This window comes from Aptenodytes forsteri, unplaced genomic scaffold (assembly GCF_000699145.1).
Source record: "Aptenodytes forsteri isolate BGI_AS27 unplaced genomic scaffold, ASM69914v1 Scaffold428, whole genome shotgun sequence".
Lineage (NCBI taxonomy): Eukaryota > Metazoa > Chordata > Aves > Sphenisciformes > Spheniscidae > Aptenodytes > Aptenodytes forsteri.
The window spans coordinates 406,206-433,911 of record NW_008794177.1 but is presented as its reverse complement, the minus strand read 5'-3'; the positions used below and the strand labels follow the sequence as shown (position 1 = coordinate 433,911).

General features: G+C 44.9%; 1 protein-coding gene across 2 annotated transcripts in view; it reads left to right on the top strand.

Annotated features, from left to right (window-relative positions):
* Window positions 1-25,050, top strand: part of SMARCC1 (SWI/SNF related, matrix associated, actin dependent regulator of chromatin subfamily c member 1) — a 90,121-nt gene extending 65,071 nt beyond the window's left edge. Inside the window, exons 24-27 of one of the 2 annotated variants that reach the window (XM_009284477.2) lie at window positions 2,314-2,448; window positions 6,284-6,542; window positions 19,918-20,094; window positions 22,955-25,050. In XM_009284477.2, the coding sequence (XP_009282752.1) occupies window positions 2,314-2,448; window positions 6,284-6,542; window positions 19,918-20,094; window positions 22,955-23,040 (657 nt within the window). In that variant the 3' untranslated portion in view covers window positions 23,041-25,050. The remainder of the gene's footprint in view (window positions 1-2,313; window positions 2,449-6,283; window positions 6,543-19,917; window positions 20,095-22,954) is intronic. The other variant, XM_009284468.2, reaches the window with a different exon arrangement.
* Window positions 25,051-27,706: the final 2,656 nt, after the last annotated feature.

Here is a 27,706-nt window from a genome sequence, read left to right as displayed (position 1 = left end):
CCCACCTCGCTACAACCTCCTTTCAGGTAGTTGTAGAGAGCGATGAGGTCTCCCCTCAGCCTCCTTTTCTCCAGGCTAAACAACCCCAGTTCCCTCAGCCGCTCCTCATCAGACTTGTTCTCCAGACCCCTCACCAGCCTCGTTGCCCTTCTCTGGACACGCTCCAGCACCTCAACGTCCTTCTTGTAGTGAGGGGCCCAAAACTGAACACAGTGTTCGAGGTGCGGCCTCACCAGGGCCGAGTACAGGGGCACGATCACTTCCCTGCTCCTGCTGGCCACACTATTGCTGATACAGGTCGCTCAGAATTGCTGTGTCCCAGGATAATGTCACATACCATCTTCTTTTTTGCTTATTTATGACTTAAGGTGGATGCAGCAATGTGTTTATCAGGCAATTTAAGTCACTATTAATTTTGTCGTACTGTTTTTTTTTTTTTGTCAACCGCAGTGTCAGTAATGACTTGTTCTTTGTCCACGTGAAAGCACTGGGTAATGCCAGGCTAAGGAGCAGTCTCTTCAGGAAAAACTTCAATGATGGTTTCCTTTCTAATGTGTATTTTGAGACCTGTCTTTTACCTAATCATGTGTGTTGCTGATTTCATGTTAATCTGGTTTCATTATTAAAATTGCACACATCAAGCGAGGTGAAATGACTGTCAGAAGGCTGGGTGTCTCAACAAAGGTACTTCTGTCGCTGACTTTTCATACAAATGAGTTTGTTTTACTAAACAGTATTATTGACATTAAATTTTCTAGTTCTGTCAGCCATTCAGTTACTTTATTTCAAATGTGTGCACCACTGTTTGGTCAGTGTTTAACTGAATAGCCTGCTTGAATTTCACAGTGGCGTGCTGTTAGATGAACTTGTGTGATCACTGGTTCCCTCAAACTGTACCCGATGTAAAATTAAACTTAGTGAAAGTCTTGCACGTATGTTATCTAGATTTACTGAAGACTTGCTTTATTGCTGGTGGGTTATCAGAGGTGAATGCTGTCAAATGACACAACATATTAGTGATGGAAACAATACCATATGTTTTTGAGAAATTCTGTTTATAATTAGGATTACCAGGGAGTTCTATAATGCTTCTTTTCTCCAGCTCTAGTATTTCCCCCAGTTCTGAGCCAAGGTTTGGGGCACAGCTTGCTAAATATGAGTCTCTGTTTGCAGCTTGAGCTGGATGAGATCCAGCTTTTTCTTTTTTCCTTCCTCCCCTCGGCCCTCACCTTTCCCTTCTCAAAAGCCAGCCCTCCTTCCCCCTCAACCCTTGGATGTGTCAGTAAGGCTTAGCTTGGACGCTGTGTTTGTGAAACATCCTTTGACTATTAATACAGAAACTTCCAAGCAGTACACACGATGGGTGTTTTGAGTGTATTTTCATTTTGAACAGCGGGCTTTTAACAAAAACTGGTTGAAGCCATCATTAACATGCCTTTCACGCTTGGAAAATGTGAAACGCTTTTATAGGCTGTCTCATCTATCGCATATATACACACACACATATATATATCTCCTGTATCATTTATGTATAAGTGTGTATATGTAAATGGGGTAAAGCTAAAGCCTTGGAAAGAATCTATTTGCTTTTTTCTGCAGTTTGCTTTTGCAGTTTAAATACAGCTTTGCCTTCAGCTTTCTTCCGCAATAGGAATACTATGCAACCAGGTTATAAAAGGAAATTGGAGATTTTTTTTTTAACAGTTTCTTCTAATATCCATGTTGAGATTTCTCTGCAAGCTCTCCCTAGCCCGAGGTGGAACTGCTGTGCTGAGAAAGCTTATGGTTTAGTGGTGTGGTGCTGTTGCATGTAATGGGAATATGCTTAACGAGATACATAGCTTCTCGTTTACTTGAGCAAAAAATATTTTGATGGCAAAGGCATGCAAGAGTCATTTCACTGTTTTTGTGGGTCGTTCCAGGTAAAAGCCCCCTGTGTGTGTTTTGGTGAAAGCTTTTTGGATGACCTGCAGCTGACTCGGTACATCGTACCCTTGCTCCCTCATTTGCATTTCCACTGAAAGTGCTCTCTGTTGCACAGCGCTCGGAAGGCTTCAAGGCAAAGCTGGATTGCTCACGAGTACTGAGCATCCACAATAGCTCTTGTATTAAAACTTGGCACCTATTTATTTGACTAAAAGCTTAATAATCTTCCAAGGGCTTCTGGTTCTGAGCGTAGATTGATAATCTAATGCCCTGTTTTCTGTCCAGAAGTGGAATAGGATGGCTAAAGCTAGATGCAGGCGTAGTGGGCCTTAAAGCACTTTATTTTGTAAAATGCATGTAAAACAAAAACCTGTGTTTTATCCTCAGCACCTAGCAGCAGTGGAAGAAAGAAAGATCAAGTCCCTGGTCGCCCTTCTGGTGGAAACTCAGATGAAGAAGCTGGAGATAAAACTTCGCCATTTTGAGGAGTTGGAAACCATTATGGACAGAGAGAAAGAGGCAGTAAGTAGGAGGGTACTAATCTGAAATTCTGCATTAAATCAGTCACTGCCAAGATCTATGTATGCTAACAGCTGGAAAACTAGCAACTTCAGCTGTTCCTCCCCTTTATGCAGGTCTCTTTGCTTCAGCTAGAATTCATAATTACCCCCTACAGTAGTGTTTGAGCTTTCTCCTCTATCCAGATATTCCCTTTACCATAAGCAGCAAACTGGTAGTATCCTAGATTTGCTTCCTAATCCTTACTCCTGTCATCTAAGCATGAATGTGGAATTGGTCCTGAGCCTTTATGTAGGCCTTATCACATGAATGATATCTGATGTACGAATGGCTTTTCCGTGTAAAGAGAGTGAAATGGATGGAAACCTTACTTCCCTAAGGGAAGGGAAACCAGCTCTGTCTGCCTTTCCTTCCTGACCCAGTTTAGACTGGAGATTTGGTTTTAAGCATGTAATTCAGGTTTTGTTTGGAGGGCATTCTCAGTAGCTCTTGGGAAAGTCCTCAAAGTGAGATGCAGTAGCAGAAGGATACATGCTGAGGAGTAACAGCGTCTCATCTCGTGATGATGAGGGGTTTGCCTGAGCTGGAGAGGGCAACAGCAGCTTCAAGAGAAAGGAAGGAAGCAATGATGTAAGGAGATGGGAAAAGGTCATTGCTCATTGGCACCAGAAAAGTATCAAAATAGAACAAAGCTGAATTGACAAATCTAATGATGAAATGTGACTGGTGAGGAGGAGGAGGAGCTGGGCAAACTAGGCAAGAAGGTTGTTAGTTTCTGTCCTCAATCTAGGGAGGCAGTAAGCCAGGACACAGGTCTTGATTGAGGTCTAGCCAGCTGAAGAAGGTGAGACGCTAAGAGAGCATATATATATTATGCATCCCAAGCAGGGTTGTATTTATATTGTGGCACTATTAGTGACACCTTACTGGAGACTTGTGTATCCCGAAAATCGGGGTATAACATGGAAGAGATGCTGTCTCTGTCAGTGGCTGGATTATGCATCAATTACGAAGTGTTCTTTCATATACAGTGCAGCAGGCTTCCAGAGAAGCGGTTTCTTTCCAGCTACTGTAAAGATCACCCAAAACTTCATTTTTATCAGAGGGCAGTCAGGTTTTTTTTATTTTTGTTGTGTAGCTTGCTCATTTTTTGTCAATAGGCGATTACTCTAGATGTGTTGAAGGTACTGACTCATAATTTTAGGGGTTTTCACATTTGCCCTACCATGCAAATTTAATGGAATTTACATCCTCACTTTGGCATTAATCACATCGATAGAGTTTGACAAACTGTGGTCTTTCATTGTAGCAGAATGTCAGCAAGAATTTCTAGATTGCTCAGCATCCACAACCATTTCAGCGTGGTGTTTGCCTCTGACACTGATTGGCAGCTCAAGAAATGGACCTAACTATTTTGAAAAGGTTCTCTGTAGATTTCTTTCTTTGGGGGATATATTCTATTAGTGACAGGGTTTTGGGTTTGTTTGGGTGTGTTTTCATTTTGAGGCATATGACATTTTCCTTCTAAAAATGTGCATACAGATTTTTTCCCTTGGCTTTCTGGTAGATAAATTTGGTCTTTTCACCTGTCATTGTGGATGTTTAGTGGAATAATTAAAGCAAAAAAATTCCTTAGTGCCATTGCACACTATGCATATGTCCTTATTTGCTGCACTGGCTTTTTCTTATAGTAAAGGTAAGGCGACTCTAAGTGTTGAAAGAAATCTGTGCTGCAGGCTGGAGGGTGTTAGATTTTAGGCAAAACACATTTACTTCAGTGTTTAAGCTAAAGTAATTTCAGTGCTGCCAACTCTGTGTCTAACCAGGGAACCTATTGGTAGGAGCCTTGTTGACCCAGAATTTATAGTAGCACATGAATGCTTTCTTTACCCATTTCTGTTTAGGGAGGAGCTACTTGCTGAAGATGAAATTGTAGTGCAATGATGGTTAGTGTATGACTATACATTAAGTACTTGTAATAGTCCCTTCTAATTGTGAATCACTTTGCAGCAGTGCAAAAACACGCTGTTGCAAATTTGAAGATCATCAAGAGTAGTATTCATGACTACGTACCTACAAATTTGGCTGATTTCATGAATTGGGTTCTGTAGGAGACTGTGTGGCAGACTGATACATGCTGATCTCCATTAAGGTGCCTAACCTCACTCTTGCCTGACGTCTGCTGCAGGTATAACTGAGTTTTGAGAGTTGAAGAGTAAATGCAAATTACTGATAAGACTGCCCACCAGAAAATGTGTTAGTACTAGTTGTCTTACTGCTAATCTGGGGCTATGGTGGTAGGTTGTGTCCGTAAACCTGCTTCTAAAATGATTACAACAAATACAAGAACCTAGTACAGAACCAGGTGTTTTGGGCTCAGCATCAATTTTAAGACCAGCTTGTGTTGTAACTTGTGTTCATGTGCCTTTTTCCTCTGTCCAACTGTCCTTCCTCATCCTGAGGGGAAGGGAATGTGTAGAAGGGAAGTTTTCACTGGTTTTCCTAAGTACAAGGTGTGTTTTCAGGCACTGGATGCTGTTTGGGGATACTTGTTAAGACTTTTTTTTTTAACTGTAGCAGGATAGGATACCATGAAGAGAGCAAAGCAGGAATAGAGAAGAGTATAAAAAGTACGGCGTAGCTGCACTTCTTGCCTAAGCCTTTGTTTCGGGTCACTTGCAGTAATTCTCTGAACTGCCTGCCACCTACTGAATCTGTTTCCACACATGCACGATTACACCATTGGTGTACGTGTCTCTTCATTTTATCAAGTTCTTCCTGCTAATGTATCAGATTGGTCAAGGAAAAAGGAGTTACGGCAGCATGAATAATCACATTGTAGTCCCTACATGCAGAAAACCAGCCCCCAACAAGGAGTATGTATTATTCATTAGGGTCTGTCCCCATCTGGTTCTGTTGGTGAATGTGTGCTCTGTAGTATTCTGTTTTCATCCATGCTTTGTCAGCAGTCAAACTGCTAACACAAAGTATTGATGGAGCTTTAGGATTTTTGGAGAACTTTTGCTAGGTGGAAGTCTCCTTGGCAACCTGCTTTTCACATAAATTATGGAGTATATCTTAAAATACTCATTAAATATTTGTAAACTAGTCACACAAATCCATGTGTCCAATTGCTTAAGAGTAGTAGATGTAGAAATGTGTTATGATTTCTTAAATAAGTCAAATGACATGCGCTTCCTTAACCAGGACAGTGATCAATCATAAATGCCCAATGGTAAGAAATATTTTCTGTAGCTTTTTTGTCTTTTCATTTTGGGCTTGCTTACTCTCTACATGGCTTCATAATTAAACAAAGTAGCCTATTTTATGTTAATTGGCCTAAATTACATGAGTTTTTTTACATAATACTCTTCCTAATAGTGCAAATCATTGCTGTCTGGCTATCATGGTGGCCAAGTCCTACACTTAAAATAAAGGTACGGAATAGGATCCTGCCTGTAGTTGCTGAGCTCGTGCTATTACACACATATTCTGCTTTGGTCTTGCCCTAGAAAATATCTTCAGTTTCCTGTTCACCCTTGTTCCGACATGCAGAAGATTGAGAGAAAAACATACGGTTTCTTTTAGAATTGTGTTAAGGCTCAATGCTCTGCACAGTACTCATTGAGTAATGTGTTGTATTACTGAGAGATTCTTTAGGACAAAACAAGGTGAGTTCATCTGTTCCAGCTGGAAAACGGCCCGGATCCTGTACCAAAACCTGCTGCAGATCAGACAGTTGTGTATCAATAGGATAGGCGTTTGATTTGCAGAAACATGTTTTAAATGTATAGTTCTTAACTTTGCTTTGCCTTTTTTCCCCCTATTTTTGACATAGTTAGAGCAGCAGAGACAGCAGTTGCTGACAGAACGCCAGAATTTTCACATGGAACAGCTGAAATACGCTGAATTAAGGGCTCGTCAGCAAATGGAGCAGCAGCACAGTCAAAACCCACAGCAGTCTCACCAGCACTCCAGTGGGCCTGGGATGAACCCCCTTGGGGCACCAGCACATCCAGGCTTACTGCCTCATCAGCAGCCCCCACCGTACCCTATGATGCACCATCAAATGCCACCACCTCACCCACCACAGCCAGGTAAGAGTTGGAAGGAGAAAATCCCCATATGTTAATCACCGTTCATAATAGAGTGAAATCGGAGGAAGAGGTATTGCTAGGTAAAATTGCAGAAGGTATAATGGATGGTCTGTGTTATGTAGTGGTTTATAATGGTGCTGCTTATAAAACAGAAACACAGTTTGCTAGAAAGGTGAGCTCTGCTTGTCCTGCAGCTTCATTTTATAGGTTTTGCCCCAGTACCAGATGTGCAGATGGAGTTTGGGGAGGAGGTATCTTATCAATGTGTATGAATACCCAAAAGGAGGGAATCAACGAGGGAGCCAGACTCTTCTCAGTAGCACCCAGTGAGAGCGCAAGAGGCAATGGGCACAAACTAGAACACATGAAATTCCATCTGGACACAGAAAAATACTTTTTCTTTTTTTTTTTTTTTTTTTTTTCCCCTGTGAGGGTCATCAAACCCTGGAGCAGGTTGCCCAGCAAGGTTGTGGAATCTCCATCCTTGGAGATAGTCATGCCAAACTCCAAAGTGAAAAATGGAGCCACCACTAAGTATCGTTTTCAAATGTTTTTAGCTTGTTTGTATTTCCTTAGACTTTTTTATGCCCGGTGATCTGAGCAGAGATGCTCCTTCAAAAACAATCATTCCCTCAAATTCTCCAGTTCATGACACACCTAACCATGTAAAAAAACTTTGGGGAAAGGACCGGAATGAGAAGCAGATGCAGGAAGCTCCTTAAGCAGTTTCCTTTGGCAGGACACCTGATTCTAATATGCTCCTATGCCCTGCTCAGGGTTTTGCTTTCTGGCTTCTGCCCTTCAGTTGTGCTTGATGCCAGATGAGAGTTGCAGAACCATGTTGGTCAGAAGGATCACTTGAAAGTCTCCAGTCCAGCCTCCTGCTCAGAGCAAGGCCAGCTGGATCAGATTGCAAGGGACTTACCCTCTTGAGGTTTAGATACCTCCAAGGGTGGAGATATTCCTAGTACCAAAGGACGGAGAAATTAGCTGTCGATGTGACTGTGCCTCTCCTCAGGAGGAGGAGCATCCACTGGGCATAAAAAATATTACTCAACTATTTGTGCTTAATGGCAAAACTAACAGCCCTACTGTTAAGTAATGTAAGTTGCTAACGGTATTTGCAGTCTCACCTTTAAACCATTTTATTGTTAAAAGGGATTGGGACTACCAGATGTTGTACTTTTGCTGTGAAGGTGCTTATGGGAATTAGAATTGAAGGCTTTACTATATTTGCTACGTGTTGTTGAAATGATAATTTAAGATAGAATAGCACCACCTGACATGTAGTAACCTGATTGTCTGACTAGACCGCAGCGAAGGAGAATAGCTTTTCTCAATTTTCAACTGCTTGACCAAAAAACATTCTAAAAGACCTGATTGGTTATTAGCCAAAAATATTTTGGAAGATCTTGTATAGGCTGCTGTTGAAGAAGCTGAAAAGTTTGGGCTATCATAATCAAAAATAGGACGTGGCAACAGAAAGCCTGTAGGAGCTTGAGTTTTCATCTTGGGAAACGACCTATGTTAAGTGTATGGTTTGGAAAAGAGCAGAAGTGCATAGTAAACTAGCAGGATTTGCAGATGACCATGAAAATGTGAGGTATCTAATCCAGCTGCATGAATCTCCACAGTCACAAAACTTGATTCAATCAACAGATGCAGAGTAATGCTCATTGGAGAGGAAGGTAAGAGTTGGTCTTGTGATCTAGTTGCTTAAGATAACTGTCTTTTAAGGGATCAGAGTCAGTGAGCTCCCGAGTTCATTATGCACTTGTGGACAAAAAGTTAATGCTGATACTGTTTTGGGAGCTGTTTTGTTTTTTGCTGAAATTGAATTGGGAGTGTGATAATGTATGGTCTGGTTTTTCGATTCAAATAATATTGTAGCTCAATTTGTCCGTTGTATGCTGTATTGACAACTCGGGTCTATTCACTTAGCAGTAGAATGGAGAGACGTTCTGTGAAATGGAAAAATGGCAAATCGAAAACAGATTAAAGGGGGGAATCATTGCATATCATTAGACTAGCTCTTACTTACAAGCTGCAATTGAGACTGAAATTGTAACAAGATTAAATGCATTGTTGTATTCACTAGGGGACTAATAAAACTTGATTTCTAATATATTCACATCCTTGGTTCACATAATACCTTATTACTTCAGCCCCATCATAATCATCCAGTCCCTCTATATCCCCAGTGATCCTTTTCAGTGTGTATTGTGGGGAGTGTGGTACTGTGTTAATTAGTCAGGATGTCTCTTTTTCAGATTTGATTAAAGTTAGTCAATAGATTGACTTTTCCACCCCACCCCACCCCTCCTGTTAGAGGGTGGCAAACTGATGGATGAAGCACAGCACTTCTGGCTCCTGTGGCTGAAGCGTCTGGTGCTGTCTCATGCCATACAGATATAGGACTAGGACCTTGCCCTTTACCTAGTCTGGCAGTTCACTGGTTTGATATTTTTGTGAAGGTGAGAGTTCAGAGGCCCTTTAAAAGACTTTGAGAGTTTAAAGGCAAACCCCTCTGCTCCTGCCATACCCCAACTGATCTTGCCTAGAAAAGAAGAGAGTCTCTCTTCCTCAGGCTCTGCAGTGGCAGTCCTTAAGTTTGTTAGAAATGCTTGGGAAGTCCACAACGTAGTACCAAAGCTCTGGCTTCACAGTGGAGTTTTGTATAACTTGAGGGCAAGGAGAGAAAATGGAAGAGTTCACTGTTTCCTCGAGTGAGTTCAACACTTCAACTCTGAGCTAGTCCTGGGAGTGTATGTATAGATAGTAACTTAGGGATCCTTCAGTGTATGTGTAAATAGTAACTTAGGGATCCTTCAGTCCCCAGAGATAGTGACTCACAAATTGACCTGATTTTCTATTTAGGTAGTTTAAGATGCCCAGACTTTGACTTTCCTTCACAAATCGGTCCATTGTCACAGGGTGACTCTCTGCTGGAAAGATCTCAGTTGCACACAGCAGACACGAAATTAGTCTCCAGAAATCTTACTGGCACGCTGAAGCAGTCAGTAGTTGCATTTTTGGGTGCACCCCCCTGCCATGTATTATATACATTAAATATAATCCCTTATCACATCATGTTGGACATGCTGAATGTGTTAAATACTGTAGAACTTCTGTTGTATCCTACATATCTTCCTTACTTTCACATTCTGAGGGCAGCTGTGGTGTATTTATTGGACTTGTAAGTCTTGGAGCATTAATAGTCCAATACTTTCATGACAGACCTGTACACACACAGATCAGCAGCAAGTTTTGCTGCTCGGCTGCTAATTTGGGATCCTTTGAAACAAACTGGTGAACTTCCTTAATGACCCCACACCTATAAGTTCCCTCACTGCATGCCTGCCCATGAGTCTCCTGCAGTCTTGGTGGAAATGCCAAAATTTGGAGGATGTGGGTAGGTGAATTTCACCTAGCGGAGGTACTCCCTGCTAGAGAGGGCTGAGACACACATGCAGAAGAAATCTGAAAACTCTTTTTTGCTGCTGTTGGTCCTGTAGATGAACCTCTGGCTTCAGAGGGCTGTTGGCGTACCGCTTCCCAGTGCAGAGCTTGACATGCTTTTGTAAGAAGAAGGAGCATTTTCCTTACCCGAGTTCTCAGCTTCTCTCCAATAACAATCTGCTTTCCCTAAGGTGGCCAGTTTCAAGAAACCTCAGTGATGAATACCACGGCGTAATTCATTCAGGTATAAAGAGGTTATTGGAGACTTAGACAGGTTGCTGCCTGCTGGTCTAACAGCTCTGCAGGAAGAACTGACCCATTCAGTTTGTGTTAGAGAAAAATCCCAAAACAACTTAGCAGTAACTGAGAAGCACCGGTGGGCAACCTCCCAAAACACAGCTCCGAGGGGAAGCTGGAGATGGAAATACCCTTCACGATTTCCTGTTCAGCCGCGTGGTTTTAACTCCAGACTTTACCTTGGTTCTCACTGATGTTTTCAAACAGGTTTCTAACCTTAATAGTGACTAAAAGTGTAACTGTTGGTTCAGCAGACCGTGAACAAAATGCTAAGTCAGATGGCTTTAAAGTGATTGATGAAAGCTGAAGAGATGGTAGGAAACAAAGTGATGAAAGGATCTGAAAGGGCATTTATAAATGGAAGAAAAAAAAATAAATTCCTGCTTACAGCTTTACTGGATTCAGAGGCAGAAGCAGTTAAGCCAAATCTCTTAACTAAAAGTTAACAGTGAAGCTTTTCCCAGAAAAATGTTCTTTAGCTTAGATGTTAGTCTCTGGAAACAGCTGGTGAACATCTTCAGTCGAGGGTCAGTCTTTGCAGTGAGCCGCTTTTCGTCAGCATGGCCACGTCTGGTTCTGCTGGACCGTAGGATTTGTGGGGACGTGCTGAAGAGCTGAAATCAGTCCAGAGGCCGGTGCCCATGGGCAGGACTGGTGAGAGAGAAACCAGGAGGAGCCAGCCGAGCTCCTCCAGAGAGGAGAGCTGTTGGTGAATTCTACTTAAAGCAAAAAATTTTCCAGCGGACAGTATACAATGCACAGCCAGAGAGGCTTCTTAAAAGTTTTTGCTGTTTCTCCCATGGCTTTTCTTTCTGGGTCTGGGTAAACTGTCTTTTTGCTAGTCATAACAAGCAACACGGCTTGATGGTTAAAAAGCTTTGAGTTTAAAAAGTTGAAGTAACCCTGTTACCAGTTTGCTGTGACGTATGGTTTCACTTGACGCCTGCTTCTCCAGTGCAAGCCTGTGTTTTGAGTTTGGCTGCCTTCAGTTTGTCCTTTGGTGCCTGGGTGTGATGAGATTCTGGTCAACTCGATGACCAGATGTTGCTGTTCTTGGGCACGGGCACTGATTTCAGACAAGTCCCACTACTAGCTCATTTCCCAGATTTTTTTACTTCATTTTGACTGAGCTTATTTTGTTCTCTCTTTTCCCCTGGAATGAAGACTTTTAAAATAGAAAAATAAAATTGGATTCCAGTTTCACTGTGAAAAGCTGTACCTTGTAATTAGAACAGAAAATAAAATTCCCAATTTCTTCCTGTGTCACCAGCCTTGCTGCTGGCTGTATCATTTGAAGCACATTATTGATTTCTTTGTACACTATTCTGGTTATCTGTGAAATGCTAAGTGCCCTGTACAAGTGGTACTTGCGGTGTGTAATACAAGAAACTTCTTGAAATTCTTGGAGGAAGAGAGATAGATATGTATTAATAGCCATCATTAATTAACCCTTCCCTTCAAGGGGGATTTTCAGCTAGTAAATAATTTCTGACCCAAAGCAGAAATGGAATAAGGAGGTAAGGATACACTTTCCGCTACAGCTGGATGAGTAACTTTAATAACCTTTTCCCCAAATATATTTTGCATAATTTTCTGTCGATGGTTGAAATATTCCAAAGAATGCTTTGTAAGTAATTTTGGGCTTGTGGTTTTTCAAGTGAGTGTGTGTGCACTTCATTATTTAAAACTTGTGGTTTTAAATTGAGCTACTGGATGCTGTTTACTTTCCTATTGGACTGATGGCAGTTCCAGGATTTTTTGGTACAGATAAGGATTTTGAGTTCACTTCCTTTTGGTAAATATTTTCTAAGAACTGTCAGTGCTTTCTTTTTATCCCTTGCACGTACTGAGCTTGCTGGCAGGAGGCATGCAGGGAGCAGTCAGATAAAAGGAAAGCAAAGTCATACGGGTGGTAAATGGGTTTGCAGTATTTGTCCACAGTGCCATAATACATGCGTAGTTGTGGGCTTGCAAGGTGTTTTGGTGGTTGGTGATACAGAAGCATTAAAGCCACGTTGGGTGCTTTCCGGTATGTTCTTGACCATATGAAAACCTGGCCGGGCAAGAGGCATTATGGGGCTAGAATAGTCAATAAGAGTCAACCAGGGGACAGCGATTCCTCTGAGGATGCTGGATGATATTTTAGCGACTTGCACTGTACTGTCGTCTTAACATCTGCAGAGCTTCTCCAGTAAGTTTGAGCAGCTCCTAACTCCTTACAAGAATGTATTATTGAAGATGCATTAATATTTGAAGGTTACCGGTGCTGCCCTGCAGAATGGTTGTCCTTGCTGGTGTGACACACTAAGCAGCTTCTCGACAAAGCATCTTCCATCGTACGTGCTTTGTTGTAGAAAAATAATGGTGAGCCCTCAGCTGGGAGGCGTTGTGGATGTCGGGGCCCTGCGAGCCCGGCATGGTGCACCTCGGGGTTCGGAGGTGTCGGACTTCAGCATGCAGATGCCTCCATCGTCAGCGCCGGGTGAATCACGCCAGAGAGGAGTGACAGAAATGCAATATGCAAGCGAAGTGGAAATTCTGCCTCTCCCCCGGGATGCGATGCTAAATGAGTTATTGTGGTTAATTATTCACAGTTCTTGGCTGTGGGATTGTCTGCTGCAGTCCGGGGCGGGGGGGGACGTGCTGAAGGAAAGGACGTGTCTGGGAGGCTGGTTAGAAGTACAGATTTCTGGGTCTTCTGAAAACCCTTCCCGGTGGGAATGAGCACATCTTGCAGTGCTGCAGAGCTGTTCTGCAGTGAAGCTAGCAGGCATTCCCAGGAGCGTCTCTCTGCTTGTTCCCATATCAGGACTGTGAAACAATTCTTTCGGTAGTAAGAGAGTGAGATTCCAGCAAGTCATGTCCCCTACGGAGGTCAGAGGAACATCAGAGTGCAGCCTGCTTTTCCCCTCTCTGAAATCCTGGCCGCCAAAGGAGAGACTCCCTTCGCGTAGCACTGGCTGCGTTTGCAGATTTTCTTTTTGAATGGTAAATAGGGAGAGGTGTGCAGGAGGATTTGAATCGGCTCCAAGCTTTGTGCATCATGCCCCGTCGGCTGCTACAGTGAAACAAAGATACTAAAACTGTTTACCACTCCAGTGCCCCTCAAGTAGCTGATTTAATAGAGGTAGAGGCTTATTTAATAGAGATAAAGACCTTGGAGATCCTTTAAAAACTGTTCCTCATCCGTTTCACTGTAATGTGAATCTGGCAGTTCGCTAATAGTGGAATGCTTCAGAGCACGCATTAGAAAATGTCTATGATCTCTAACGTGTAAAGGATTTTTTTTTTATTCTGCTAAATCGCGTTTTATTGAACCTTTTGGCTTTATCTCTTCCTGTGTCTGCTGTTTTTAAGCTCTCCCCCTTTATGTAGGTCTTACTTCCACATTTTATGCTTGAGCCGCTGTCTCGAAGCGGTATCTCTTGTAAAATGAAAAAAACGTACGATCTCTATAGAAATAGGACTTCATTTTTGCCATAGTGGTAGTAGTAATTTCCCCTTAATCCCAGTTTGGTTGGGTATTGCTTGATTACTGCTCAGCTTCAGCATTTTGGAGGTCTGGTATGTGATAGGATTGTTCCTCTGCAAGTACCCTAAGCTAATTTTAAGATAAAATTGTTGCATACCATGTCAGGAAGGCAAAAAATGGGCAGCCAACCCTGTACTCACACAGTGGAGCTTCTCAGCTTATCAGCGTCTTCAGAAAAACTGCAGTGCCACTTATTTTTAAATCTCCAAGATTTAAGAGAGGAAAAAAGCTCTACAGATTCCTTGATTTGGGAAGGAGGGTGCTTCCCAACGAGCATCATTATGAGATTTGGAGTCATGACACACTTTGAGTTTATGAAGAAACAACATTTTTTTCAAGTTGATTTAATTTCTGTTCAGTAGTGACTTTAACTCGACTGTGGTTGATTTGAATATAAAACGTCGTCCCTGAATCTTTGCATTGCTGCAGGTTTGACTGCCTTTCTCTCACTGAAGGAATACTTGCCCAGTGTTAGAGCTAAGACCTCGTGTGAAGCCACTCAGTGTGTAGTAAGTCTGATCCAGCTTCAGGTGTTTCAGAAGAGGTTTTTTAATATTCATCACTTCATTAGTGCAGAGAGAATCTTGTAGGCCTGTGGTGTAAGAAGGAAGATGGCCAAATTACGCTTGGAGAGGTTGAGGCTTCTGTCAAGCAGCAGCTCCCAGGCTGGGGATTTCTCAGTTCCCAGCTTTCCTGGTCTTCTGAAACACAGCTGTATTGTTCCAAAGTCTACATTTTTGTTCCCCCATCAACCTTCATTTTGCCAGTGAATAACGTCCCTCATATCTGTGAATGTCTTGTCCTTTTGCTGTGAAGCCTTCTACGTCTTTGGGCTGTGATTTATCTCCAGTTTCTTGTTTTGGCAAGGTTCAGCCCCTGCCACCCTTCTGCTTCCAGCAGTTTGAGTTGCCCTATATCTGCTTCTGCTGGTCTGACTTTGCTTCTGTGTGTTTGTAGCTGCAATTGTTTGTTTTTTGTGTGTTGAAAATACAGGAGTTCATTAAAAATAAAAGATCTGCTCAAAGCCAGAGTTCTTAACAGCATAATAATGTTGTCTTGATGTACCATGTGGCCGCTCTTCTTGTGCGGTACCCTTTCAGAGTATAACATTGGAGTCAAAGCGTGGGAGGAGTGTGAGGATGAGGACATATGAGGAAGCAGTGCTCATCTCGCTTGTGTGAGCTAATCTAGATCCAGACACCATTTCCAGTGTTAAAGCTTGGTATGTGAGCTCCGCTGCTCTGTTTTCCAGCAAACTTGACTTTTCACGAGTAGGTTGTGAGCGTGTGTATGCTGGGTCAGCCCAGAGGTTCACATCGCTGTTTTTAATCTGATAGCAAATGCTTTGTGAAGACCGTAAGAAACACGGTAAATGCAGATCAAGCCTTCCACGGTCATACTCCTCAAGCATTTTGACGCTCAGTGCTTAGGGGCTGCTTTGAACTGGTGTGTTCATAGCCACCGATAGACCTACCCTCTGCAAAATTGTTAGAGAGTTCCACGGTGTAATTGTTCTGTGAAAGCAGGTTTTTAAACCTGCAGCGTAAGAATTTCGATGGCCACCTTTAATTCTGTATTCAAGGAAATAAAGGCTACCTATTTGCTTTTCCTGTGCCTCTTATGATCTTAGACATGTAATAAGCTGCTGTCCCTTCCCCCAAACAGACTTTCTTCCAGGTACCCTGATGGGCATTAGTTGTATGCCTGTCTCTACACTGAGTCCACTTCTCCATTAAATATTATTTTGAGTCCACCAGAAGACTTCAAACTGACCAGGAATATGCAGCCTATCAGTACAGTGAGGCAGATGCTCAAATTCCCTCTTTGCCTATGAAACAAAACCAACCTGCAGTGTTCTTCTGTTCTGGGCTCTAAGGAATAGACTATATTTGCAAAAGCAGCCACTGAAGATGCAGGCTACTCTTGGAGGACTTCTTGCACAGGTAAATGGAGCAGAAGAATATAAATTTTTCCTGGAAAATAACTACTTTGAGTTGAAGTTGTCAGAACGTTTCATCAGTGAAGACAACAGGGTATCAGTTACTGAAGTGGCCAGATAAATCCCCTTTTCTTCTGTGTAGACTGAGATTGCTGGTGATACAGGATTTTTTTTCATGTTTGTTTTTTTAATATTTCACCCAGAACTTCCAGCAACTGAAATTCAAGCTACTGTGACTGTAGTGCCACAGGTCATCGTGTAATATCGGGCGTGTCAGAAGTTCCCACATGTCTCCTGCAAATAGGGGAAAATCCCGACTCCTGGAGCTTGACCGGCTGCCCTTGTGCAGCTGCGTACTCCGGCAGGCTGTGCTTCAGAGCTGGTCTGTTCGCGCTGAGTTCATACATAGCCCCGGACTGGTTTCTGCACATAGACAGCTTTGCAGGATGCAGAAGAGCTGCTTGCTTCTTGTCTATCTGCTATGATCATGTTTGAAGCTCCAAGCTGAAGTTTCCTAGAAGCTCAGCACTAGCGCAGAACCGATTACAGAGAGTCTGCAAATGGGCAGTTTCGGGCTGTTTGCAAACCCAGCAGCGTTTTGTGTCTCGACAGCACTGATCCTGTAGCTCTTGATCCACTTCTAATACTGATAGATGACTATGTCTTTAAGTCTCAGCCTGTGCCTTTGTTGCTTTCAGTGACAGTGTTCTCATGTTGCCTGCCATGCCCTTTCTGCCCACTCCTCATCTCGGAGTGAGCTGGACCAAAACAGATGAACAGATGCCAGCAGCAGTAAATTCATGCCGTGTCTGCTTAAATCTTCAGTTATCTGCGTATTATCCGTTGATACACTTGAGGGCAGGGCTGTTCAGGAGCTGAGGCAGGCTGGAGGAATGGGCTGACAGAAGCCTTATGAAATTCAACAGTGACAAATGCAGAGTCCTGTACCTGGGAGGACTAACCGCAAGCAGCAGCTCTGCAGAAAAGACCTTGTGGGTCCTGGTGGGCAGCAAGCTGAGCGTGAGCTGGCGGAGACCGGCAGCATCCCAGGCTGTACGAACAGGAGCACAGGCGGCAGACTGAGGGATGTGATTATCCCCCCTCTGCTCAGCAGTTGTTAGAACCACAACTGGAGGATTGGGTCCCCCAGTACAAGAAAGGCATCGATTAAACTGGAGTGAGTTCAGCAGAGGGCCGCCAAAGATGGTCCAAGGGCCTGAGCACTTTACCCATGGAGAGGCTGAGGGAACTGGGCTTGTTCAGCCTGGAGAGGAGAAGGCTTTGGAGGGACCTACCAGCAGCCCTACAATACCTATGAGGAGGTGATGACCCCAGCAGCCCTACAATACCTATGAGGAGGTCATCAAGAAGACAGAGACAGGCTTTTCAGCGATATATGGTGGGAGTAAGAGAGAGATGTAAGCTGGAACACGAGAGGTTTCAACTGGATGTAAGGAGGTCAAGCACTGAAAGAGGTTGTACAGGGAGGTGGTGCAGTCTCCATTCCTCGCGCTTTTAGAGATCAGTCAGGTCTTGACAAAGCCTTGAGCACCCTGGTCTGACCTCAGAGCTGACCCTGCTTTGGGAGGAGGTTGGACCAGAGACCTCCTGAGGTCCCTTCCAACCCAAGTTATTCTGTGATGGAGATAACACTTCAGTCCTCTTACAGCCTGCTTGCTGCTGAGGAGGGGAAGGCGAATGGGCCATGCTGAGGAACATACAGCTCAACTTGTCTGCAAAAGGGAAGCCAGTCACGGGAGCTCTTGTGTATGGGACTCAGTCACCTTGAGTCACCCACAAAGGCATGCCACGTAATTTTAGAAAATGTCCCACCTTTTCTTTCTTCTTTAGGCTGTTGACTGGAGGCGTAAGGATTCCAACGGGCTTCTTCAAAACCACCTATTCACCATCACCAAAGCAGAAAATATTTTGTTAACAGTGGGGACAAAGGAGGGGATTAAAGGCTCAAATGTACACAGCTTTTGTGGTTGGCGGTGGCTGCTGCTGCTGCTCTCTAATATATAGTGATGGAAATGCCATGATGTGTGCTGCAGGCCACTGATCAGTGATGGAGTGTGTCCAAGGATAAATTTTCAGAGTTCTTTTCCTTTGTAAATGTTTGAGAAATCTGGTGGTTTCTGTAGAGCTTCATATCTGCTGCTTGCAGGTATGCTAGTCTTGCTCCTGTGATCAAACAGCATCAGGCTGGCACATGGACCTCTTACTTGCATAACCAGAAGCTCCAATACTGTGTTTTCATGGTTTGATGCTTCAGAGTCCCTGTGAATTTAAGGTAGTTCAGCACCTCTGCCACAGATCTCCAGGACTGTATGAAGCCAGTGGGCTGTGGTGTGTTGGATTCTTTTGCACTGGGACTGTTAGTGGCTCTGGTTTCAGAAGCAAGTACTCCCTTATACTGTCATCCTGCCTTGCGTTTTTGCAAGGATAGCCTGTCTTTCTCAAAGAGCAGGCTGTTGGTTAAAAGTACCATGGAACTACAGGCAGAGACCAGCAACCGAGGGCTAGACAAGCTATCGAGTGCTTTAGATACCCAAGATGTGCATCTTCTGGAGGGACATGGCTGAGCAGGGCAGACGTGTGTGGTTAGCGAAGGCACCAGGCATCGGGGAAGTGGAGCAAGTTCATCTGTTTGTGTTGTGTTTTTTCTTTTTTAACTATTGTTCGGTAGGTATTCCTGCATGCTTGGAGTGCTCTTCAGTGGTCCCCCTAGCTTTCTGCAGAAGGGCAGTGATGGAGAAGGATTTGGGATGGCTGGTGGACTTCACCTCTGAGTGTGGGATGTGGCCCTCAGGCAGAGGTGTCCGTACAGGCATTACGTAGTGACAGTTCCCAAAGAGCAGGGTTTGCTTTTGATCACCAGGGTTATTTTACAGTGCAGATCGTTAGTCTTCTAGGTCATAAATTCCCAAGGATTCAGGCATAGGCCAGCCCACTGTTTCCTCTTTGACTGAGCTCTGTCTGAGGCTGCTCTGTCTCATGTCCAAGTGCTAACTTGCTGGTGGGCCTGAACGGTCCTACCTCTGACCGGAAGATGCTTGCCAAGAGCTGTAACCCGCCTGGTTCGGGCAATAGCTTGTGAGCCGGTGCAATTTCCTGACGTCCTAGAAAATGGAAGTAACAGATATCAATAAAGTACTACTCAAAGCTCTTGTTCCGAAGCTGAGCATAAGTAAGAGTTAGTGTTTGTGCCAAAGTCTTGATTCGGTCCCAAATCCAGAGCTCCCACTTTCTTGACTTTAACTGTCTGTGTGGCTGTGATGCTTTTTATGTATGTTCATAGCCTTTTTTTTTTGTTTTTTTTGTTCGAGGGTTCTATCATCACATTTTATTTCACATAATTGCCTGGGGTTTGGGGTGGAATGAGCTCTTCTGAAGGAAGCCTTTACAATCCATGCCTAATAGCTGCTTTTCTAACTAAAATATTCTACTATTATGTAAGTGTGTAAAAGTAAATGTAATTGGATTATGCAAAACAATCTCTTCAAATGAGGTTTTAAAGCATCAATCAGCAAGTTGTAGGTGTCCAAAGCTGGGTGATTCTAGCAGTTCCTTTACGCAGCTGAAACATAAAGGTCTCTTACAGAGCTGATATGTAAGGAAGACTTATTGGAAACCCCCCCTCACATCAGAATAGGGGTTTTTTTATAGTGGAAATTTCTTTACAGTCCAATTTTTAACTGTATGATTCCAGTTCTCCCATTAAATTAATCCATTAGGCTTTGTGGCTGCTCTTTTTCATCAAGTGCTCTTACTTTGATGCCTTGTTATTGTAGTGCAATTTGTTTCCCGCGCCTTCATTTAGATTACTATCAAATGCCTTTTTAGTAGGGGTTCACTTAAAATGTTGGGTTTTGACTGCGAGTGTTACCTTCCAGTTGCCTCTTGTGCTGATGTTTTTGAGAGATGACAAGTGCCCTGTGGTTCTTCCTGAAGGGAGTGTGTTGACTTTGGGAGGATGAAAAGGCATTTCCTTTGGTGTTTGGAGCACGTACGGAGTTGGCTCTCATGCACAAGATTTCCCACACACACACACTCTTCTCAGAGAACAACTAGACTGTTTTTTCTCTTCTGATCACTTCCATGTTTCACATGAGTCTCATGATCATGTCTCTTCACTGCTCTTGCAGGTCAGATGCCGGGGCCGGGATCGATGATACCTGGACAGCCCATGCCAGGCCGGATGATGCCAAGTGTGTCAGCCAACATCCATCCAGCTGGCGCTGGTCCCCCCCCACCTGGCATGTCACCGATGTCAGGAAATCTAATTGGACCTCGCGTTCCTCTAGCAGCTCCAAATGGCATGTGTAAGTGGATTCTCCAGCAGAAAATGTTTTGAATATAGAATCATGGAATAGTTTGGGTTGGAAGGGATCTCTAAAGGCCATCTAGTCCAACCCCCCTGCCGTGGGCAGGGACACCTTCCACTAGAGCAGGTTGCTCAGAGCCCCGTCCAACCTGACCTGGAATGTTTCCAGGGATGGGGCAGCCACCACCTCTCTGGGCAACCTCTGCCAGTGCTTCACCACCCTCAGCGTAAAACATTTCTTCCTTATCTCTAGTCTCAATCTACCCCCCTTTAGTTTAAAGCCATTCCCCCTTGTCCTGTCACTACAGGCCCTGCTAAAAAGTTTGCCGCCATCTTTTTTCTAAGCCCCCTTTAAGTACTGACAGGCTGCAGTAAGGTCTCCCCGGAGCCTTCTCTTCTCCAGGCTGAACAACCCCAACTCTCTCAGCCTTTCTCCATAGCAGAGGTGTTCCATCCCCCTGATCATTTTTGTGACCCTCCTCTGGACCCACTCCAACAGGTCCGTGTCTTTCTTATGCTGAGGGCTCCAGAGCTGGACGCAGCACTGCTGGGGAGGTCTCCCCAGAGTAGAGGGGCAGAATCCCCTCCCTCGACCTGCTGGCCACGCTGCTTTGGATGCAGCCCAGGATACGATTGGCCTTCTGGGCTGCGAGCGCACATTGCCGGCTCGTGTCCAGCTTTTCATCCACCAGTACCCCCAAGTCCTTCTCGGCAGGGCTGCTCTCCATCCCTTCATCCCCCAGCCTGTATTGATACCAGGGGTTGCCCCGACCCAGGTGCAGGACCTTGCACTTGGCCTTGTTAAACCTCATGAGGTTCACAGGGGCCCACTTCTTGAGCTTGTCCAGGTCCCTCTGGATGGCATCCCGTCCCTCTGGCGTGTTGACCACACCACTCAGCTTGGTGTCATCTGCAAACTTGCTGAGGGTGCACTCGATCCCACTGTCTATGTCACTGATGAAGACATTAAACAGTACCGGTCCCAATACAGACCCCTGTGGGACGCCACTTGTCACCAGTCTCCATCTGGACATTGAGCCATTGACCACTACCCTCTGATGTGACCATCTAACCAATTCCTCACCCCACCACACCATATAGCTGGTGCGGCTTTTCTGTCGCTTGCCTTGTTGCTGGAAAAGTCATTGTAGTTGAAACCCCTTTATCTGCTGTAGGAATAATAGGATCTGTGCGCGTTGGCAGCCAAAGACTTGGTGCCAGAGGTGTGCTTGAAGCTTTAAAAGCTTGTCTCCCCTCTAGGCATCCAAACATACTCCATTGTCCTTTATTTTATTTATAACATCCCTTATTTTATTTATGATAGTAAGGCTCTGTGGTCATCATCAAAAACCTCTCTTGACTTAGTCTGGAAGAATGCACAGTAGAGGTTCAGGAATTAACTTACAGCTAAATCCTTAAATAGTGGAGGTCAGAATATAATTCAGTTCAACAATACCTTACGGAAAACTTAGCACCGTGAAATTAAAAAGAGGAAGTCCTAATTAGGAAGAAGATATTGGGAATGTTCCTTACATGGTACAAATACCTACACCTCCGAAAATGAAGTTGATTTATGCCAGCCAAAAAAAAGCAGCTGAAGTCAGTAGCCACTGTGTGTGTGTTACTTGAATGAGCGTGAGAATGTGTCCAAACCCAGAAAGCAAAAGAGAAGCTGGCATGGCTGGTGCAGGGTGCTCTGTCATGAATGCCTCAATAAATTTGTCTGTATTAATTGCAGCCTGGGACAAGCTGCTGGTCCGCTTCAGCGCAGCAGTCTTAACCCCAAAAATGTTATTTAGCATAACTGTCACCGGACAGGCAGGAATTGTGATCGCTTGTAGTACCTCTCCCAAAAAATAATTGGGAAAAGCCATTCCATTTTGGCTTCAGCTGCAGGGAGTTGCTGAGGAGTACTGACTCATCGGCGTTAACCAGCATAAGCATGAAATACTCCATTCTGATGCTATTTTAGTTCAGACATTTGCTCCTTATTCTTCTGGTGCTCTAGCTTCACTTAGTTTTCCTTCCCTTTTTCTGAGCCTCTACCACTGGGAATATCTTATGTCAGGTTATATTCCTGCTTGCTCTCTTCCCTTATCTTAATTTCTTTTTTTTCTCCCCTGCTAAACAAGTCAGTCATGTTCCATTAACATCTCCTCTCTGTGCATGAAAGCTGGCCTTTTGTATCCTTCATTTCTTTCCTCCTACTTGCTGCATCTGTGGATTCCTCTGCTTTAACCTACATACACTGTTCAGAGCTTAAGTGCAAGCTCTGTTTATATATAAAGTCTATTGTTCTATTTTAAATAGAGAAGAGCTATAATCTAAAGGCTCGAGCACAGAGCTGGGGGATGAGAAATGCTAATTCCAGCTCTGAAAGTTGCTTGACATGAACTTTGCTAGCTACTGAGCTGCGTGCCTGTCATCTTTTCTGTAAACAGGGATTTCTATTTTAAATAGAGAAGAGCTATAATCTAAAGGCTCGAGCACAGAGCTGGGGGATGAGAAATGCTAATTCCAGCTCTGAAAGTTGCTTGACATGAACTTTGCTAGCTACTGAGCTGCGTGCCTGTCATCTTTTCTGTAAAAACAGGGATTTCCCCCCCCCCCTCTTTCGGAGTCCACGCAGTGCTTAGTGGTTGAAAAGCACAATAAAACGTGCAGTGGAGCTTCACGTGAAGCTTACGAGATGGGGATGCCGCAGTCATGGCCATTTCTGGGGCCAGTCCTTGCTGCTTTCCCCTCGGACAGCCGCATCTCCCGTGGCATATAGACATCTGGGCGTTTGCACTGGGTTCCTTTTCCATGTTCAGCCCCTCCTGGTGTCCTGCTCACTGTTTCTCTGCTGTTTTTTGCAGATCCCCCTCCTGCACAGCCGCCTCCGCCAGCAGAAGGGGTGACCCCACCTCCAGCAGGAGCCCCGCCGGCCTCAGCCGCTCCGTAAGCAGTCAATGAAGAAGGAACTTCTACAGCAACATAGTGGTGACCAAAAATGAATTCCTCAGTTACCTTCTGTTCCCTTGGGAGGTTTTCGCCTCCCGTTGGCCTCCCCCGGTCGTGTATGTGTACATATACGTACACATATACAAGCACATATACACAGCGTCTTTTCCCCCCCTCTCCCCACCGCTCGTAACCTGGCAGTACTTGGCATTCCTTTGGGAAAGCTTTAGATCAAAGATGCCAGTAGTGCCTCCCATGTTGCTGGTGGAAAGTCCTTTACGCTTTGGTCTGCTTGCCTTTCAGAGTGTGCTCGACTCTGGTTTCTTTCGTCTTGGTGTTTTGAGCTTTAGGTTCTCCTGGGGAGGGTTAAAAAGAAACCAAGCTTTTAAGGTGGAGGCATTAACTGAGCTTTAGGATGTAGCACATGCCCGCTCCACCTCCGATTTAATGTTTCGGGTTCTCCGGGTAGAGCAAAGCATCAAGATCGGATGCCAAATCAGTGTTTTGAGCAGAGAAGGAAAATAAGGGCGTGCTGTAGCACAGAAGGTGCAGGAATGCCAGCCGTGTTCATTACAGGTATCTGATTATTAAGGGCAGTAGCCGAGTCCTGGGGCTGCCTCGCTAACTTATTAAAGAAAATATTGATCCAGTGCGAATGAAGCCAGGAGTGAATCAATTGGAATAGAACCACTCAATGGTAGGAGTTTTCTTGCTCCAGTTTTTACCTTTCTTTTGCCTTTGAAGGTGGTAGTTGAGCCTTCCCTCTGAGTAGTTTGGTACAGTAGCCAACTGAGGAATAAACCCATGATTTTTAGTCCCTCTTTTTGGAGCATATACTTTTTACTTTTTAAAATTAACAAAACAAAAAAAAAAAGTAGATAGTGAAGAAGTGCTAGCAAACGGGATTGGGTTGGGATGGCTGGGGTGCGAATGCCAGAACTACCTCCTGCGGACAGCCGAGGTGGGCAGAGTCAGTGACCGTGGTACGCGTCTTCGGGACAACTCACACATCACCTTCCACTCGCTGACCTTCCGTGGTCTGTGGGGCTGCAGGTAAGGGAACAGCTTCAGCCGGCAAATCTAGGAGCACTCGTTGAGCGAGACCACCAGCGCAGTACTGCTGATGCAGACCTCCAGACTGCTAAAACTGCTTGTTTGCTCGTCGTTAGTGACTGCAAAAAAAAATCCTTTGTCGGCTGTGATTCAGGTTCTCTGCCCTCTTCCTGGCAATAAGAGGGTTTGACAGGTTTCTTTGCAAGGGCCTGAAGACTGCTCACTTATTTAAAGGGTGGCTTTCAGCGGCCGAGTGCAAGGTGGTGGTCTAAGGCTTGACTGGAGAGGGCTCTCCCAAATAATCTGAAACCTGCAGAACCACTTATACCATAAAAAAAAAAAAAAAAAGATTTGCTTTGAAGAGCACTCAGGTGATTGACTCATCGATGTTAACGGTTGAACTTCCCAGGTCCTGAGAGTGCATGAGTGTGGAGTAACCATTTCTGGGCTGCCTGCACATCCGCTGCGTGCTCAGACGATCGTCTGCAGCCTTGTTACTTCCAGTGCGTAGGAGCGATGCTTTCCACCGTCAAGCTCTGAGAATCCACAGTGCCTAGCAGAGAACGGTCAGGGCCTGCCTGCCTTCCACCTCCCACAAAGGAAATTCATCCCCAATGTTACCTTTCCCTCCAGGGTCTTTGGGGTGAGCATGGGATTTTCTGGTTCAGACCGTAGTCCAGTTTAGAATAACCTCAGGTTGTTTTTAGCGTGATCAACTTCAAATATAAAGGATCCAGATGGAGACTATTTTTTACTGTACTAGTGATGATCCTGCAGAGTACCTGAATTCTTGACACTGTTGTGTTTCTGTATAAATAATACATGTGCTGACTTTTTCACCTGATCCTATGTATAGGGCCGGTTTTATTCCTGCAACACAGCCACCCAATTTTGTGAAATAAAAAAAAAAAAAGTGGTTTTTGTACAAAGCTTGTGCCACTTTGTCTGGAGTCTCCTTTTCCCTCCCTGTGTGTTGTGGATGAGCTGAGAACTGTTAGTATGGTACGGATCTATTTTTGGGGCTGCATCTTAACTACAATGGAGTAAATACAAAGCTTGAGCTTGTTACCCGGCAAGGTGGGAGACGGAGACACCAAAGCAACGCAGGTAAGCGAAGGCCCTTCACAATGCGCTCGGTGATCGGCCGCTTTGGAAAATGGTATTTCAGGTTTAAAAAGCTTAATGAATGTGGACAAAGTAAAACAGCATCCGAGGCCTAATAGGATTATTTCTGTTTGATTCCTGCTTTCCCACTGTCTTGCTGCGCTAATTTGGATGGTTGCTCAGGCTCGCGTTCCCGGTTGAATCACACACTTTGAAAGAAGTGCTCTGAAGTGGCAGATTTTAATAGAAGAGGACTGGGCCCGCTGACCTAGCAGGGTCCCACCGTTCCTCTATTCCCGTACCAGCTTCGCTGTTAATTGTTTAATTCAGATGCCTGTTCAGATCTTTCGTCCTCTCCTGCGGGGCTCCAGAGGCTGCCAGGATAGTTTGCCTTTTTGATTAAACTGAAACCGGGAATCCAATCTGGATTATATTCTAAATGCTCCTGCTACTTCACCAGGTAAGAGCTTTTTCCTCTGAAGAAGTGTATTAGTGGCAGTTCTTCCGGGGCATCCTGGGTGTCTAATGCCCGCAGTCCCTAATTCCCTGAAGCTGAAGAAGGAAAAGCACAGGGGTGGAGATGTGCCCCCAGGTCCAGGACACCCCACAAAAGCCCTATCCCCAAGTGGGGATTCTTCTTTGGCTGGCGTGGGAGGTCCCTAGGGCTGGGATCTTCTGCTGAATGCTCCCTTGGTGGGCTCCTCAGTGCTTGTCCTGCTCAGGGCCAGGTGAGAAAGGGAAGGACCTCTTTGTGCCTTTGCGCTCCAAGTGTCTTCAGCAAGGCTTGTGCGATTGCACCCTTCTCATCCTGCGGCACGGTGGGCAATTGTCGCTTTTCCTCCTCTCATCTTGAAGACCTTTTCCCTAAGGAACGCAAAGAATATGGTAGATCATAGTGTCAATTCGTGAGCAGTTTTTTTCTATTTATGGGCCTTTAAAGCTTTGCAGTCGCAGAAGATGGCTGAGACTGGGCTGTTGTCTTGACAGTAATTCAGCTTCCCTCAACCACTTCCCCAGGGAAAGTGGTTGAGTCCCCATCCCTGGAGGTATTTAAAAGACGAGTAGATGAGGTGCTGAGGGACATGGTTTAGTGGGCACGGTGGTGTTGGGCTGATGGTTGGACTCGATGATCTTAGAGGTCTTTTCCAACCTTAATGATTCTATGATTCTATAATTAAAAGTGAAGTTGAGTGGAGGTCTAGATGCAGTTTGGGACCACACTTTTGACGTATGGATGTTCAGGTCCCCTGCGGCTGGCCCTAGTGAGGGGTGGGAGCCAAGTACCAAAGGGCCGGGGTCACTCAGGCTGCTGGGGCATGGAGCGGTGTGTGGTTAGAGAGAGCAAATTCATTCCTGTTCACAGCTTTATAATATGAATGCAGTAAGCTTGAAGGCAAGTTTAGGACAGGGCTTCAAACTGTAGCTCTTCTAAAGTGGCTCCGTGTCCACTCCAAAACTGCAGTAGGGTCGTTTGAGACCAAGGTGCCGTTAGGGTAAATGGAAGCTTACCCGCTCGGCGCTGAACCCTTCTGCCTTGTCCAAAAGAATTGGTGCCCCTCTTGATAATGCACACTGCTGGGGGGGGGGTTGCATCTTTATCTGAATAATTTCATACTGCCAGAGATGGGAGGTCTGGTGTGCAGGTTTCTTTTCTTAGCACTGTTGCCTTGTTGGCAGGAGGAGCGATGGGGCAGTGGACCAGGAACGGGAACAGGCGTTCACACCCCCTGCCTGCACTTGTCTCCACTTCCTAATAATATCCTAAAACTCCCTGTTGCGGCTGTGTCCTGTCTGGCAATACCAGCTCAGCCATGTGGTTCCTGAAAAGCTGCATTTTTTTTTTTTCCTGGCTGACTTAAAGCTAAAAATACACGTTGGGACACCTATAGAGTTTGGGGTGTCTAAATATGCGAGTGCGTGTTGTCCTCTGACACCGTTAATTCAATTCCTGTCCCTTTCTCACGAGAAACTTTAAAATGAAGGATTTGGCAAGGCTGGAAACTCCTTTTCAAGCTCTGCAGGTCTTATAGGACCAAGTACAATGCAGCTGGGGGGAGCCCCGATGGGTACGGCCAGACACCAGTGCCCATCCCATGGACTAATCCCCCCAAATCCTGGTAGGAAACCATGTGCCCCAGACAATCCGTGGCAGCGCGGAGCTGGGTGACCTGCCAACGGCTTGGCTGTGCTGGAGCCGGTCCCTTGCCCGGCTCTCTAGGAACAGTGTTGCTCTTTGTCTGCGCCGTCTCCTGCCTGGCCGTGTGTGCTGCCCTCATGGGAATTTCCCCTTTCATTGGAACCTCCAGCCGCTGCCGGGGGTCACGGTGCGGGGACCCTTTTCAGCAGCCCTGGTAGCTCTCGGGCAGCGGGGTGTCGTGCGGAGGCTGCATGAGGAAACCTAGGGGTGATGAATTGGAATTATTTTTCCAAAATCCCTTGTTTTCTCTCCTTCCAAATTGATGTGTGATTAAAAACAACTTGCTGTCTGTCAAAACCAGCAGCCTTTCTAG